General features: G+C 40.2%; 1 protein-coding gene across 3 annotated transcripts in view; it reads right to left on the bottom strand.

The window, feature by feature from the left end:
- The window catches only part of NOTCH2 (notch receptor 2), an 87,127-nt gene that overhangs the window by 37,379 nt on the left and 34,984 nt on the right, over positions 1-14,764 (bottom strand). For all 3 annotated transcript variants that reach the window (XR_012629901.1, XM_074876824.1, XM_074876825.1), the window contains exons 6-10: positions 6,563-6,796; positions 5,574-5,729; positions 4,292-4,480; positions 3,025-3,138; positions 1,763-1,876 (exon numbers count right to left, since the gene is read on the bottom strand). Coding sequence is in view for 2 of the 3 variants with exons in the window: in XM_074876824.1 (XP_074732925.1) it covers positions 1,763-1,876; positions 3,025-3,138; positions 4,292-4,480; positions 5,574-5,729; positions 6,563-6,796 (807 nt within the window). In the remaining variant the exon portion in view is untranslated. The remainder of the gene's footprint in view (positions 1-1,762; positions 1,877-3,024; positions 3,139-4,291; positions 4,481-5,573; positions 5,730-6,562; positions 6,797-14,764) is intronic.

Genomic DNA, 14,764 nt, shown 5'->3' with positions numbered 1-14,764 from the left:
CCACTTAATGATCAGATATAATTCTCGATCCCTTGACTGAACATACCTTACTGAGATATGAGTTCCCTCTTTGCAGACAAGAGTTAGACTAGAAAAAACCCCACTTGAATATAGAACATAAGAACCCCTCAGACAGGACAGAAAAAAGCCCTAGTACAGTCCTTCTTCCACCTTCAGCCAAAGTACTAGCCAAGGATTTTACTAAGAGCTGCTGCTTCAATAACACACATTTGGTTGCTTTCAGCCTGTTCCTTGAAAACGCTCCATACATCATGTGCCTTCACGGAAGCAGTAGTCTTTCCTCTCATCTGGGAAACCTAGGATTTCTGTACTGAGGTGGTTCCAGCAGTTTAGTGCCCAAATTCAGAACACGCTTTTCAAGGCACAGCTCTCCACGCTGTCCTCCACCACACAACCCAAAACCCTCCTAGGCCCCACAAGCTCTGCACTCTCGGTGAATGAAAGCAACCAGACCACATACCAGTTTGAGAAAGACTTTCTAAGACAGTTTCCAAGTTTGGAGAAGATTTGAGCTTTTTCTTCTTTTTGCAAGTGTCAGCTTATTCTGTCACATGCAGTAACCAAAGGAGAACTCTGACAACAACGATTATTCCTCTCCTGGTTAGAACTACTGCGTTCCCTTACTTGCAACAAATTCATTGTTTCTTCAGGGACTTTAGGGAAGGGGGAGAGGGTATACGTGAAAAGACTGGGGAGGAATTTTTAGGCTAATCTCTGCTATATTCTGTACAGTGCAGAATAAATTAGTGAAGTTAAATTTACCTTAACAATTTGATTATTGGAATGATTCAAAATGAGAGAAATTGCACATAAGTTAGCCAAATTAACAGCACATTTCTGGGCCAAAGGTAGCTCCAGGAACTGCTCAGCCTCTTCCCTAATGGAAGAGCTAAAGCCAATGCATTCCACACCTGAATCAGCATCACAAGCAATGCATCAGGCACCATTCACTGAAAGCAACCAAAAGTCGTTCCTTACTGAGAATTAGAGTGTAACAGCTCTGAACTCTCTTACTTGACCAGATGTAAAAATTAAGATAAAATATATCTACATCACTCCTACAAGTCTAAAGATAAGAAAATCCCATAATTAGACCTGATGCTTCTAAATGTGTAGTTAGCCAAGCAGTAAAGGAATTCAGTGCATTCACAAAAAACCACCTCAGTTCCATCCACAGCTCTGTCAAGATTTCTGTACGATGACTGACAAATCATTTTAACTACATTCTGGCAGGCAGCTACTGTGTGGTATTTCTTCCAGTGAACACAATTTTTACTGCATTTCACTCTTTCAATTTTGCAATAAAATAGTCTGACGCAACAGAAATCAGAATACACAGTAGTACTGCTCTGTCCATCTCTTGTTCTTCAACTGTATGCTATATAATCTGACTTAGAAGAAAGAAAGGTAAGCCACAGATAAAAGGCTTCACACTGCTCTTTTCCCACTCATAGATTCCATAGTCAATACAGGAGAAGCTGTCACCTTCTGGGAAGGAAGAGATGGGGCAGAAAGAGGGAAGCCAGAACTCCCATCAGTTGTGAACTTACTGCTGTCAGAAGTGAAAGGCTTTCTGTACTTAAATACTCTTCGCTGCCACAAAGGAGTAGACAAAGCTTCGCAACAAACAAGCAGTTTTTCAGAGAAAGGAAGAAAGAATTCTGACACCTCTTTGACCACCCCTTTATGTATTTAGGTTACATGCGATCTCCAGTCCAGGGGCTCTGAACACAAGACTAACCTGTGGCACACTGGCACTCGTAGCCATTGGGATGGTCAATACATTTGGCTCCATTGAGACACGGCGTGCTAGAGCAGTCATCTATATCAATCTGACATACGGCACCACTGAATCCTGAAAGGCAGAAAAAAAGATGAAAATCCAGAAGTAATTTGAAGTAGTTAATCTAAACAGCTGCACTGTCGGGAATTATTTATTAACAAATCCTTAAAAGCACCCAAATATAAGCTCAGTAAGTCTAAACTCAATTGCATCATTAAGCACACACACCACACCCTGGGTGGATTGGTTCCTCATCCAAACCACCAGCCAAAACATAGTTTCTATGCTCCAGGTCAAAGGAGCCTCAGCTTAAAAACTGAGATGACCTAGTCAAACAGAAATAAAGCGGGTGGAGCACAAGTGGTGTCCACCACTGGACAGTATGCCTGCCTACAAAACTGAGAGGCCACCAATAAAAGCTATCAAGTAACCAAAGCAAGTAACTTAAAATGAAACAATAATGCGCGCTTCACTAGAGCCTTCAGACTAGAATTACTACAGCAGTGTGGAATGTGGTACAATACAGCACTGCATCTTTCAGGACACTTCTTGAAATAGTTAACGAACTATCAACAGGTTATGTCAGATGATGCAGGTCCTTAGGCACTTCAAGAAAAAATAAAAAACCCCAGGAATGTTTCTGGAGGAGTCAGAACATCATTAGTCAATAAGAAGGGATGCAGAGGAGGCTTTTGTCAAGTATATTCTGAACTCGAAACTTTTTGCAAGCCATCAGAAAAACAAATTACATTTATGCTATAACTAACATCGATCCTTCTTTTCTAAAGTGGAGTCCCAACCCACCTCCCTCCTCATGCAAGCAACAAACTATACTGATGCAAAAATGGCTTCTACCTAAAGACCTCAGAAAAAGACAAAAAGCATGCAGAGGCTCTGATTTTTAAAATGTATTTAGAATTACTCATGTATATCTCTCACTGTGATATCTACCATAACAGAGGTCCATGCTGCCAACTACCCTTTAAGATGAGATGTCAGCCATATGTTTCTCAACACTTACCCAGTTACAGGCACAATACTACTGCAACCAGTACATGTCTATTCTTATTTACCAAGGACTGCAACTCACTCATTCAAACAGGTGCTGCACTAAGACAACACAAACTCACAAGAAACACACCATCCACTATCTCTCACTGCTTATCTATGCAGCTCTTGGTAAGGTGAAGCAGGAAAAATTTCCAGAAATAAGTACTTACCAGGAGGACAGACACAGAGGAAGCGGTTGACTTTATCAAGACACTCTCCATTGTTCACACAGGGATTACTTAGACACTCATCAATATCTTCTTCACAGTGAACACCTTTAAAACCTGTTTAAAAAGAAAAAAGATGTGACTGAAGGCCTTAGAAAGTGCCCTTGAAAGTGTAACTGCCTCTTATACCAGTGTTGAAAGTCTAAGCCTAGTTTCATTGCAAGTTTGCAGTTTGGATAGAACCTACGAGGTAAGAATATACACCAGAGGTTAAAAAGGGATGTTGAATGTCTATTTTTCACCGTTGTTGAACAGGCTCACTTAATCAGCAGTAACAGGATAAGCTTGTGCTGAATTCACATCTTATGTTTTCTTCCACTTGAGGAGAAGGAGTTATGTTTTAACACTTTGGGAGATATCAATATATTTGGGTATGCACTAATACAAGGTAAAAGGTAAAGAAACAAACACAGCAGATAATTTTAGCTCAAGGTTTTTAGTTAATGACAGAGTAAAAGAAAAACATTAAGAAGGGTGGAATACTTGGGACTAGAGTTCCACCTTTCAAAACAGATTAGGTATTAATAAAAACTCATTCTAGTTTTCATGGTATCAGCTGATCACCTGCAGGGGTCACAATTCTTTCATTATACTTCATAAGAAGTATGTGCAACTGGCAACTTGTACCCTTTTCTTTTTTTACCACTTTCTATCAGAAAGCAAAATAGCAGACTACATAGAACACTGGGATGCTGGACATGTAAATTTTACAAGCATGATTTCAATCAAATAACTTTTTTTACAGTTATTTCCTCAGGTCAATGGAAGCTTGCATCATTTGGGTTGTTTTAAGTAGAGAAAATAAACAAACACTGTTATCCAGAATCATCATATACACCTCTCAAAACACAGTCACTCTTTTAAGTTTGCACCTGCTTTGCTTTCACAAATGTAAGTTTCTGCACATGCACTTTACAAGGCACAGTAACAAATATGTTCACACGTACTCCTGCTCAGAACCCTAACCTCCTCTGCTGATGTAGAGACTGGTTTCTTTCTCAGTCTTCTAATTGCTTTCTCCCTCCCCGACACAAATGCCAAGTCCTGCCGGCTGGTGCTGCCACAGCAGGCTCTCTCTCACCGTTTCATTTAGCCTCACCCCTTTGCAATTTTGTGTTCCACCTGAGCAGAGCTGGCAACCCTCCCTGTGCTCTGCCTTCCAATTTTTTCCTTTGCTGGAAGCTCTGTCTTTGTCAGAAACTCCCCTCACCTGGCATGCAGAGGCAAGTGAATCCCCCGATTTTATCCAGGCAGGTGGCATCGTTTTGGCATGGATTTGAATGACATTCATTGATGTCCATTTCGCAGCGAGGTCCTGTGTAGCCCTTCAAACACTCACAGTGGAAAGAGCCTTCTGTGTTTACGCATTTCCCAGCATGTTCACATGGATTGCTGTTTGCTGCAAGAAAAATATATACATGTGTGTGTCAGAACCTCTCCTCAGAGCAGGAAAGCCACAGCATTCTTTATTAGTCATGGTCTTTTCCAGTGCATATTCCTTTCTGGCAAGTAATACGGGGGGAAAGACTGTTCATCCTTCTGAGGAAAGGCTACTGTGAAGAAAACATGTGGCAGTTACTTGTCTGTCAGAAGCAAAAAGGAAGATTGCCGTCATTAGTAATGGACCAAAGGAGCAACTCTGGTCCGTATTATAATGACAGTTCTTAAAAGGAGAGTATCAACTAGCAGGGTTGAGAGAATTAATGCTGTTTTCAAGGCCTTAGCTCCAGATCATCTTTTACATTTACTTCACTCCCGATGCTGACAAGATGCCGCCACAGCCACAAAACAACCAAACTAGTCCTTCATGCATTTTCAAAAAGGAATGGCACTCTTGTCCAAGGCAGACTGAGGAATGAAATTCAAAGAAGTGCTTCTTTCCGATACTTCCATGGGTGCTGGTATTACCTTCATGCATCACCCTCTAGAAGCATGAACTGGCACTCACAAAACTATAAGCAAGTCTGTGAGTCCAGCTAATCCCCAAACCAACACAACAGCATGGTATCAGAGAACTACAGCTTTGAAAGTCCACGTGGTCACCAGTCTCAGAAGGCACTCAAAAGATCCAGCCATATTCTGGCTGTCAAACGGCCCTGATGTGTTTGTACCAAGGCAGGAGCTGCAACAACTCTCACGAACTGTGGCACTTCCGTTGTACGCTGCAGTTCTAAGGGTCAGCTTAATTATCACATCTGTTTGCGTGCACTCTCGCATAATGCTAAAGCCCTCTTGCACAATGAGGAATGGTTAAGCATCTCGCTGCTTTTCGATTTCCACAGGCTCACAGTTCAAACATGGACAGCTATTCTGACTCAGCCCTTTGCCCCAAGTCTCACACAAGATTTAGAACTCATATAAGGACACTGAAATGGAATGGGGAGAGCAGGAAGGGAGTTGCACTTATGTTAAGAAGCTATGACAAAATGTGTATTCTTGCCCCTCTGATAGTTCATAAAGCAAATGATCCAACTCCCTGTTCACATACTCACCCATTGCACACTCGTCCACATCCTCAGTGCAGTCTGCTCCCTTATGGCCTTGAGGACAGGTGCAGATATAGTGTCCATTCACAGGATTGGTATCACACAGAGCACCCTTCTGACATGGATTGCTAACACATGCATCATCCAAGTGGCACAGGAGACCTAGAGAAGCAACCAAGTTTATTCAAAAAAGTGAGATACAGCACTCAGACTGTATGTTACACAACCAAATCCTCTGTCCTAACATTTCAAATAGACTCCCACAACCAGAAGCTTGAGCAGTACCTTATAGGCTTCAACCTATAGACTACCACAGGGATTTCACCACACGCTTACAAAACATTATATTTAAATATATATTCTGTGACTTTGGAGGTGTCTCCCACGCTTCTGAAGCAGAACAATGGCTTACCATTACCAAAATCTCCTTCTTGAAGAAGTTAACTAACTCTTCTCTCTAACCATGATGATATTTCTGACAGCTGAAAACACAGGTGCATGTGAAGCTCACCTTCTTAATTTAGATATGCTGATCGCTTGTATTTCCAGGTAGCAGTTAGGAGACCTTCATATTTTCACCTACCCTACAACAGCCGATTTTCCTCTATACTAGCAAGGTCATCCTCACTCACACAAAAAAATCTAAATTTGCCTTCTAGACTTTTAAGTACAACTATCGTAAGTGGCACGGAGTAAGTCACCCTCGTGCAGAACTTCTCAGGCAAATACAGATCCTGCTAAGTGCTAGAACAAGATCTGCTTTCCTTGCAATCTAAACTGTAATAAGTTTGTCTTCCAGCCTAATACAAATACTTCTTTGTCCTGAGCTACAGAGGTTTAAAAGGTCTTTGCTCGTGGATAGTACACGTTTCCTTTTGTTCTTCCTGGTTTGGTGACAAAGTGTGTAAAATAAACACACCACTTTAAGCAAATGCATAAACTTCGGGAAGTATATTCTATTAAGTGTCAGACCTATGCAAGTTTTCTGCCCTTACCTGCCTTTCCTTCTGGACAAATGCATGAAAAAGAAGCCACTCGATCAATGCAAGTAGATCCATTAGCACAGGAGGCAGTGAAGCAATCATCAATGTTCTTACTGCAGTCGTCCCCACTCCAACCATTGACACAGACACAGGCATAGCCTCCATTGTGGTTGGTGCAGGTACCTCCATTCTGACAAGCGTTGGGCTGGAGCTGACATTCATCAACATCTTCAGTGCAAAACTGGCCTGATGCACAGAAAGGAACAAGTTTAATAAAAGTTCAGACACAAGAAGATTCTTACACAGATAACATAACCAAGGGAAGCGCTGTAGTCCAGCTTGATTGCCACTTATTTCTAGGATGTTGGAGCCTGAGAACTTCCAACAACACTGGCATCAAATTAGGCAGAAGACAACTAGCATCTGTACAGGACCCCAGGTAGGAACTGAACTGTAAATAACTTTGGGACGGTACAGTGTGAGAGCCAGCGGGCAGCCTGCAGTGTATGAAGATACATCTGCAGTGATGTGAGAAGCAGAAAGAATGAAGGTCTGCCTGCAGAGCAGCCAGAGGGACTAAGAAGGGAGAAGATAGCCTCACAAGAAAATCTCGGTCAAAGCAGTGTCAACCAGTCAGCAGCAAAGTGACTCTTGTCAGTAGAGCCTATATAATTATGCATTGAGTATTACTTGATGAAGAAGAATAGAATTCTTGAGACTCTTCTACCTAAAATACTCCAGGTATTTCCACAAACAACCACAAATAGTTGGTGGTTTTTTGGTTGTTGGTTTTTTTTAGAGGCAAAAAAATACTCTAATAAAATGCTTTAATGACTGGATATATTGAAGAGAAGAAAACAAATGCACACTGTTTGAGGGAGTTTTAAGGAAAAGGACCACTAGACCACTAGGTATGAAATCAGTTTCACAGGATGCTGAATTTCAGAGTCACATCTATAGAAAGCTCTGCAATTCACATTTACTAAAGTATTTATTTATCCAAATCCGTCTTGCTTTGACAAGATCTAGAGAACCTACCACTTGCATCAATATTTTGTTTCAACACTTATTCATCTTCCCAATGAAAGTTGAACAGTTTACTTTTAAGCTGTAATTGTTTAGCTTAAGTTTCAAGTCATTCATTCTTAATTTGAATTTCTTCAACAGATAAAACCTAATGGCTAAGCATCAGCTAATTTCTTCCCAGGCTGGCATATGGGTGCACACGTACAACCACAGAGTACTGGTCACAGTCCACAGGCTTCTTTTTGATAAACTGTTTCTCCCCTTTCTGTTACGTTAAGAACTCTAGCACTGAAAGGTTGCTTTTTTTTAACACTTCCTTATAACTTGCTTCTACCATCCTTCCTAAAACGTTGATATAACGTACATAGCACCAAAAGACTGCCTTTTATCAGAGAATAAGATCAGATTCATTTGATGTGACCTTTTCCTGCCCCCCTCCAGCTGACGCCATCACCTCCCTCACTAGCTTGCAGCACCAATCCATTATTTGGGTCAAGACTTTTAAGTAACTGTGTTGCTACTACCAAGATCCTCTCATTTCTCATCTCCAGCTACTGTATCAGCTGCATGGTTACATTTGCCTGGAATTCCCCCTGTATTCCAAGAATAAGAAATTCAAGAGCAGGCCACAGATCTTCCCTGCCAATTTGCCTGGGCTCCAGTTTATTCAGGTTTGCCAATTTAAAAATACTCATTAGATGTTGCTTAACAGCCACCTTATTTATTAATGGCCCAGACATTATGATGCAAGTGCACACACACACCCTCCTCCAACAGACAGAACTGAAACATCTATTGTTGGCAGGAATTAACCATTTCCATCTACTATACTCAAATCATGATTTCTTTTCAAAGTACTAAAAAAAATCCTAGCCTTTGGTCCTGTTAGCCCTGGATTTTTTCCTTTAGTGGTAAAAAAATAAATTATTATTAAAAAAGAAGTTGCACAACTGATTTTGTTCTGTGTATGTATTCCTTTCTCCAGGAGGACTACTTCAAAATAAGGATTTTATCACTTGAAAAACCATAGTAAAATTTTAACAGTATTAATAATTACAATACAGTTTTCAGAATTAATCCTCACTTGCCAGTTTACTTCGTAAAACAGTTGGGGGGAAATCTAACACTTCATATTGTTATCTCCAAAACATAGCTCTCTACATTATGAAAAAACAAAACCATGCATTTGTCATAATAGAAGTTGTTTGTTCATTAGCTTTTGATACTGGCTTATCAGAAACCAAACTGAAAAAAGTCAGTTATCTCAGACTGGTTCCTAGCAGTCGTGCATATCTCACAACTCAACACAATTGACTTCCTTCAGAAAAAAAATAATCAAGACGCTATTTGTTTATTATAAAACTGATTTTCCCTCTTTTATTGGAGGGGGCCCAACCCAGATCAAAGAAGGTACTCTCTGACAAACACTCATCCACAGCACAATCATTTTGCAGAAGCGTTCTTGGAGCATTTACATCCTCCTTTTGACTGCAGCCGATTTAAACTCAGTATCACTAAAGCATTCAGAGTTTTCAGTGCTGAATTTGCCACACCACTCCATATTGTTACGTCTCTCCCAAAATCATTTCCCTTGTGATGGGCTGAAGAGCACTCCTGAAATACAACATTTTGCGGGAGTTTTTTAGTGGATGGGGGGTGGGGGAGTGTATGCGTGTTTGTAGTTTGTTTTGGGTTTTGGCTTTTTTTAAAGCAAAGATGGGCAAAACTACTCCTTCATATAAACTCTCTGTGTTTGTTTTTAACTTCCCATTTCAAGTGTCACTAGTAATATCAACACTTGGGATTTAATTTGCTTTTTCCTAGCAGTTATTCTCCACTTCTAGAAAGGACAGTACCAAGTGACATCACTGACGTCCTTGCCATAACCCTAGGGTATTCCACATTTCTGTAGCCCTAATCTAAACTAAACTTTTAAAAGCTGTATTCAATGTTTCCATAAGAAAAGAAAAAAGAGCTTAAACTTCCTTTGAGCAATTCAACTGTATTTCAAGAACTTACTATGTCTGAGGTCCTTAAATTTGATCTTCACTTAGCTTCTCAGATCTCTAATGCTCCTTTTGCAGCTACCAGACCACAATCATATTTGTGCTTAATTATGAATATGAAATAAACAGAGCTCCATGTAATAGAGTTTGTTTTAAAAACAAAGGAAATTCAACTCAGTATATTGAGGGGCGTAAATGAGCAATTAACTATTGCATTTTACTATTGAGTATTTTAATGAAAAAAACTTGTTCTTTATTGAAGTTATAACTGAAATCCAGACTCAACTTCTGGGTAAAAATATACTAATCAAAAAGCAACATAAGGCAAGCAGAGCCTATGAATCCAACCACATTAATAAGTACTCAGTCTCATCACCATCAGGCAATGTAAGCATAACAGTTTTTGAAAGATTCTGGAACTATGTTTTAATATACTACAAAGCCCAGACTAAAGTCCCAGGTGCTTGTATTTCTTAACTGGAGCTGGTGAACTGGCAAGAATGCAAAGCAATTTCCAATTCATTGAAAATGCTTGAGCCCTTATTACTGACGTGGGGCTTGAATGGCTTGGAAATGCATTCTGTAGCTCAAAGTCTTCAAGAGACAGAAATAAAGGTTTTTTTAGAGGGGGTGGTTAGGTGGGGTTTGGGTATTTATGGTTTGTCTTATGGTGGTTTTGAATCTTTAGGTGTTAACAACATGGGATTAATGGTCATTATTGTAATTCTTCCACACAGGTTGGTTTTTTGGTGGGTTGGTTGGCTGGTTTTTTTTGTTGCTGCTGTTTGGTTGGTTCATTGGGGGGTTTTTTCCCCAGAAACCAGCATGCATATTTGCAAATGGCTTTCAAGGCTGCCCTCCCTCAAAGCATCATCATCACTTCATTCTTAGTGGGACTGCAGGACGGCCACAACCTCTCATTCTCCCAAAAGGGCTAATTTGCCCTCAGAGATTTCAATGCCCTCTGCAAATGAGAGAAACAGATTAATATTTTGGGCAGGTGCTGCAAAGAAAAGATTTGATCCTTCTGGCATTAGCAACCTAGGTCTTCAATGTAGTGTCTGTCCTGGGAGCTTCCTGAATAACTTTTTCATGATAGAGACAGCATTCTCTTTCAGTGTCAGACATAAAACGGATTTAATTCTAAAACATCTCAATGAATATTCTGCACAAGGTTTCTCTGGCACATGAGTCAGGTAGATTTAAATCAAATGAGCCAAAAGATCTCTGAAACAGTTTACTTTAAGGATGCTTCTTTGACTTAATTGTAACTGAACCAAGTATCTTTATTTGTAGCCATGTACTTGGTAAGCTTGTTTTCTGCTGGTTAACAGTTTTAGGAAGAACCAAGTCTTTCATTCTCAGAACTGAAATTCAACTTCCAAGTACAAACACCATTATGAATTGCATAGTACTACACATCTTCATACCCTAGTGCTTCTGAATGCCAGAACAACTTCAGCTAAGTCCTAATTCATTTAGCTGTAAGTTTCTGTAGGTATTTATTTTCTTGTGCTCTTTCTAGTTTCAATTACATTTCTAAAAAACATAGTAAATATAGGGTAAATTAGTGAAGGCAAACACACATACACTGTGTAACAATATTTTAATAGAAACGTAGAAGAGTACATATAAGAGACAACAAGAAAGGAAACACAAATTACTCCAAGCAGCTAATAAAAGCCTAACCTGACCTTGATATTTGCAGAGCCTGGGAAATCAGCAAAATGCCGACTCAGGTTCTAAGTGACCTTGTACAAAGTAAACAGTTAGTCCATGTGGTATTTCAAAATTGAAAACTAGAAGTAGAAAAAGGGAACAGACTTCAACTCTTAGCACTTTTTGCCCACTATGAAACTAAGTTACTTCCTGCATATTTCCCCTCAGAAAAGTCATATGGAGTAAGACAGACATGTTTGCTGCTTTGATTGCTCCCATTTTCAGACCAGCAGGAACTGGACAGGAACTCTAGGAGCTTCTCTTTAGGCAGACACAGGATGCAGTGGTTCAAGGCCCCTCAAGTAGTTGTACCAGATTTTATTGATGAGAAACATCCAGTCCCTTCTCCTAGAGGTCTTTATGTTAAAAAGAAAATAAAGCCTCGTTTATGAAGGTAAAGCAGATAGCACATAAAATGACTACAATCCTACACTGAAAAAGTAGAGCATTAGCTTGAGCAAATAAGAAACCAAAACAGTCACCCTGTGAAGCAGCAGCAGGCACCTTCAAAAGCTGATCCTACTGAACCATACAGGCTTTGTATAAACCCCAGTTCCAACTGCACTTTTCCTGCAGCTGAACGCAGGGCCTTCAGTCAGTTCAACCAGAGGTCCTCATCTTTGGCAGAGCAGACTTTCCATAAAGGAGAAAGTTTTCTTGGCCTCTTACAACTCTCCAGCAGGAAAGACTGCTGATGCACAGCTGGAGTACCAGAGGCTAAAGCTCCTGAGAGAAGATTTCACATGCAGTTTAAGCACTAAAAACACTTGGTAGGACAAAGGATGCAAATACCTTCCCGTGTCTTGAAATAAAATCAGTTTCTTGAAAACTGAGCTGGGAGGACACAGCAATGTTCATTTCTCTCAAAATCACAACAGCACTGGACTCAGACCAAACTGCAAGTCAGAACATCTTAAAAGTGTAATGATACTGGAAGGGAAAGATAATCCAGCAAGAATCACAAACTGGTCCTCAAGGTCCTAAGAGACTCACTGGAAGAGGAGCATCAGGTTTCAAGCAGCTCTTATGCCTCCATCCTCTCAGTACCTCACCAGAAGTTTGTCACTTGTCTCGGACTAGTGCTCCAGTATGCAGGGAATAGCTCACTAGCTCTCTTGAAAGGGCTATCTCGGAAGCTATAGACCAGATCTACACAGAAACTCTCAGAAAGAGTAATTTAATTCACAAAGTATTTCGAAGATTCCTGTATAGCTGTTAAACACCATCAGTGTAGCTAAGGAAAGTGTGGCTCATTAGAACTGTTTACATTTTTTTCCTCCAAGTTTCAAAGGACTCTAAGTAAGAAGGTGAACAGCACTTTATCAAGACTCAAGAACCAGCTAAGAGATAAGAAACAGTATTTGTATAAATGACCAAATCTAACTGTGGCAGAAGGTTAGCAGTACCACACTGCAAGGGACCATGCAGTTTCTTCTCCTCTCTAAGCACCTGTGTATATATTCAGGATGCCGGCTGGCAGACACCAGCTGGCTGTGCAAGGACATTTCTCTGTCCAGTTCTGTCTTGTAACACAAGGAAAATGTCTGCATTGACCATATAACCCGAAGCATGTTGTTCAGTCAGGTCAAAGCTCAGTTTCCTCAACTTATTATGTGAGTCTCCTCAGCAAATGGAAAAGGAAAAATTGCATGGAACCATTGGGCCTTCTAGTAAAATGGTGTTTATGAAAAATACTTTAACTCCCATATTTCTGAATTGCATATTTGTAAAAACATTCAATTAATCTTTAACTCACGGAATGATCCTTCAAAAAACTAAGTTACAATTAATGAATATATACAGACACTGGAGCATTTAATTAATGTCCTGGAAGGAGACAAACAGTAGGCAGTGATATCTTTAACAAAATAACATTTATATTATCCAAGAGAAAGTCAGAGAATTTCAGACAGATTCAACCAAGCGAGGTTGCTGGGCAGTGCAACAGCAGACAAGGCTTGATGCACAAATGCCAAGCAAAATACAAAGGCAAACAGACTTGTTGCTGCAGAAGGTTTAGGTTAGGCACTCCTTGAGGAAACTCTTCAGCTTCCCTGGAAGAGTTCAGTGGGGACCTCTGCTCAATCACATTTTTAATCAACAAAATAAACATCACTGACAAGACATTTGACTACAAGGAAGAATAACTCATGCAAACAGTTGTTCTTGTGTAATAGCAATGACATAGCCTCAGTCTGGAATATGTTTTACAGTACTGAAGCCACCACCTCTGAATAAAGACACTGAAAAGGGGTGGAGTTCAGAGTCCGACAGACCAATGGAGAGAAGAATTTCATAAGAGACTTACAAAGCTATTGTTACCCACAAAGGCAGAAAGATAATAAAAAGTATAATACAACATTATTGCAGGGAACATACAGCACGTGGCAAAGTATACTAAAGAAAATATTTGATCATTTATATAATTTGCTTTATTGACACAACGTATCTCAAAGCAAAGAACTTCAAACTTCTCTGAAAGAGGCACCACTTTTATACAGACAAGAACATCCAGAGCATAAACAGGTAATACTGAGAGAAAGGTATCTCAAGTGTGATGTCCAGATCACATGCAAGTTCCAGACCCTCCAACAAAGCCACCTCCACAGCTCCCTGCAGACAACCCGATGAATGCAACTGCTGTTTTCAGCTCCAAGGATGGCTTCAGCCACACATACAGTTCAATGGACTGCGCTGTTTACATCTGCAAGAAGTGCCCCCAGTTGCATGTGTGCTTAGTAATGGTCTTCCCCACTTAAGTATTACAGTAGTTTCCCCCCCAAAAGAAAGGACTGAAGCCAAATATTTTTTCCCCTTGCAGGAGTTTTCTAAAGAAGTGAGAGGTAGCACATCTCTCAAAAAAGTGTTCCTTCCCCAGGATCTCACAGCACCTTTCTCCCATTTGAAATATAGAACTACAGAGCAGCAAAGAAGCAGCAGCCATTCCCAGACTTCATGTATTGGGTTTTTGGTTTTGTCTTTAATAGATCTACTGTATCTTGGGCAATGTCAAATGCCATCCAAGATATGATAAAATTTAAGAGCTTAATACAGAATTTGAACAATTGAAGATGTAGCGAGCAGAGTAAACATCTGTGTTTATTTTAGGCTAATATGGTGGAGAAAAGAGTTTAATTTCATAACCACACTGGGAAGCATGTAGTGGAACTAATGGGCTTTTACAAGGGATTTTACAACCCCCAAAATACAAAACTCAGGGCTTTAAGAGACTTACGCACGCCCTGATCCATTAAATACTGCCCTAAATCACTCCCCACAGACTACTGGGTAGAGAGGGCAGTCCTGACAGAGCTCTTCAGAGGCAGTAATATAAATGAACAGAACCAAATTAATTAAAAATTATTAGTGATGCGCTAACAACAGACTGGTTTAATATGGCAGTGGTAGATGAAATGGCTGTGGAGAGCAGCAAGATAGAGAAGTAACCAAAAGGAAATACACA

The sequence above is a fragment of the Strix uralensis genome, chromosome 8 (genome assembly GCF_047716275.1).
Source record: "Strix uralensis isolate ZFMK-TIS-50842 chromosome 8, bStrUra1, whole genome shotgun sequence".
In the NCBI taxonomy this organism is placed as follows: Eukaryota; Metazoa; Chordata; class Aves; order Strigiformes; family Strigidae; genus Strix; species Strix uralensis.
Note: the sequence above shows the minus strand (reverse complement) of the source record. Positions and strands in the feature narration are given on the sequence as shown.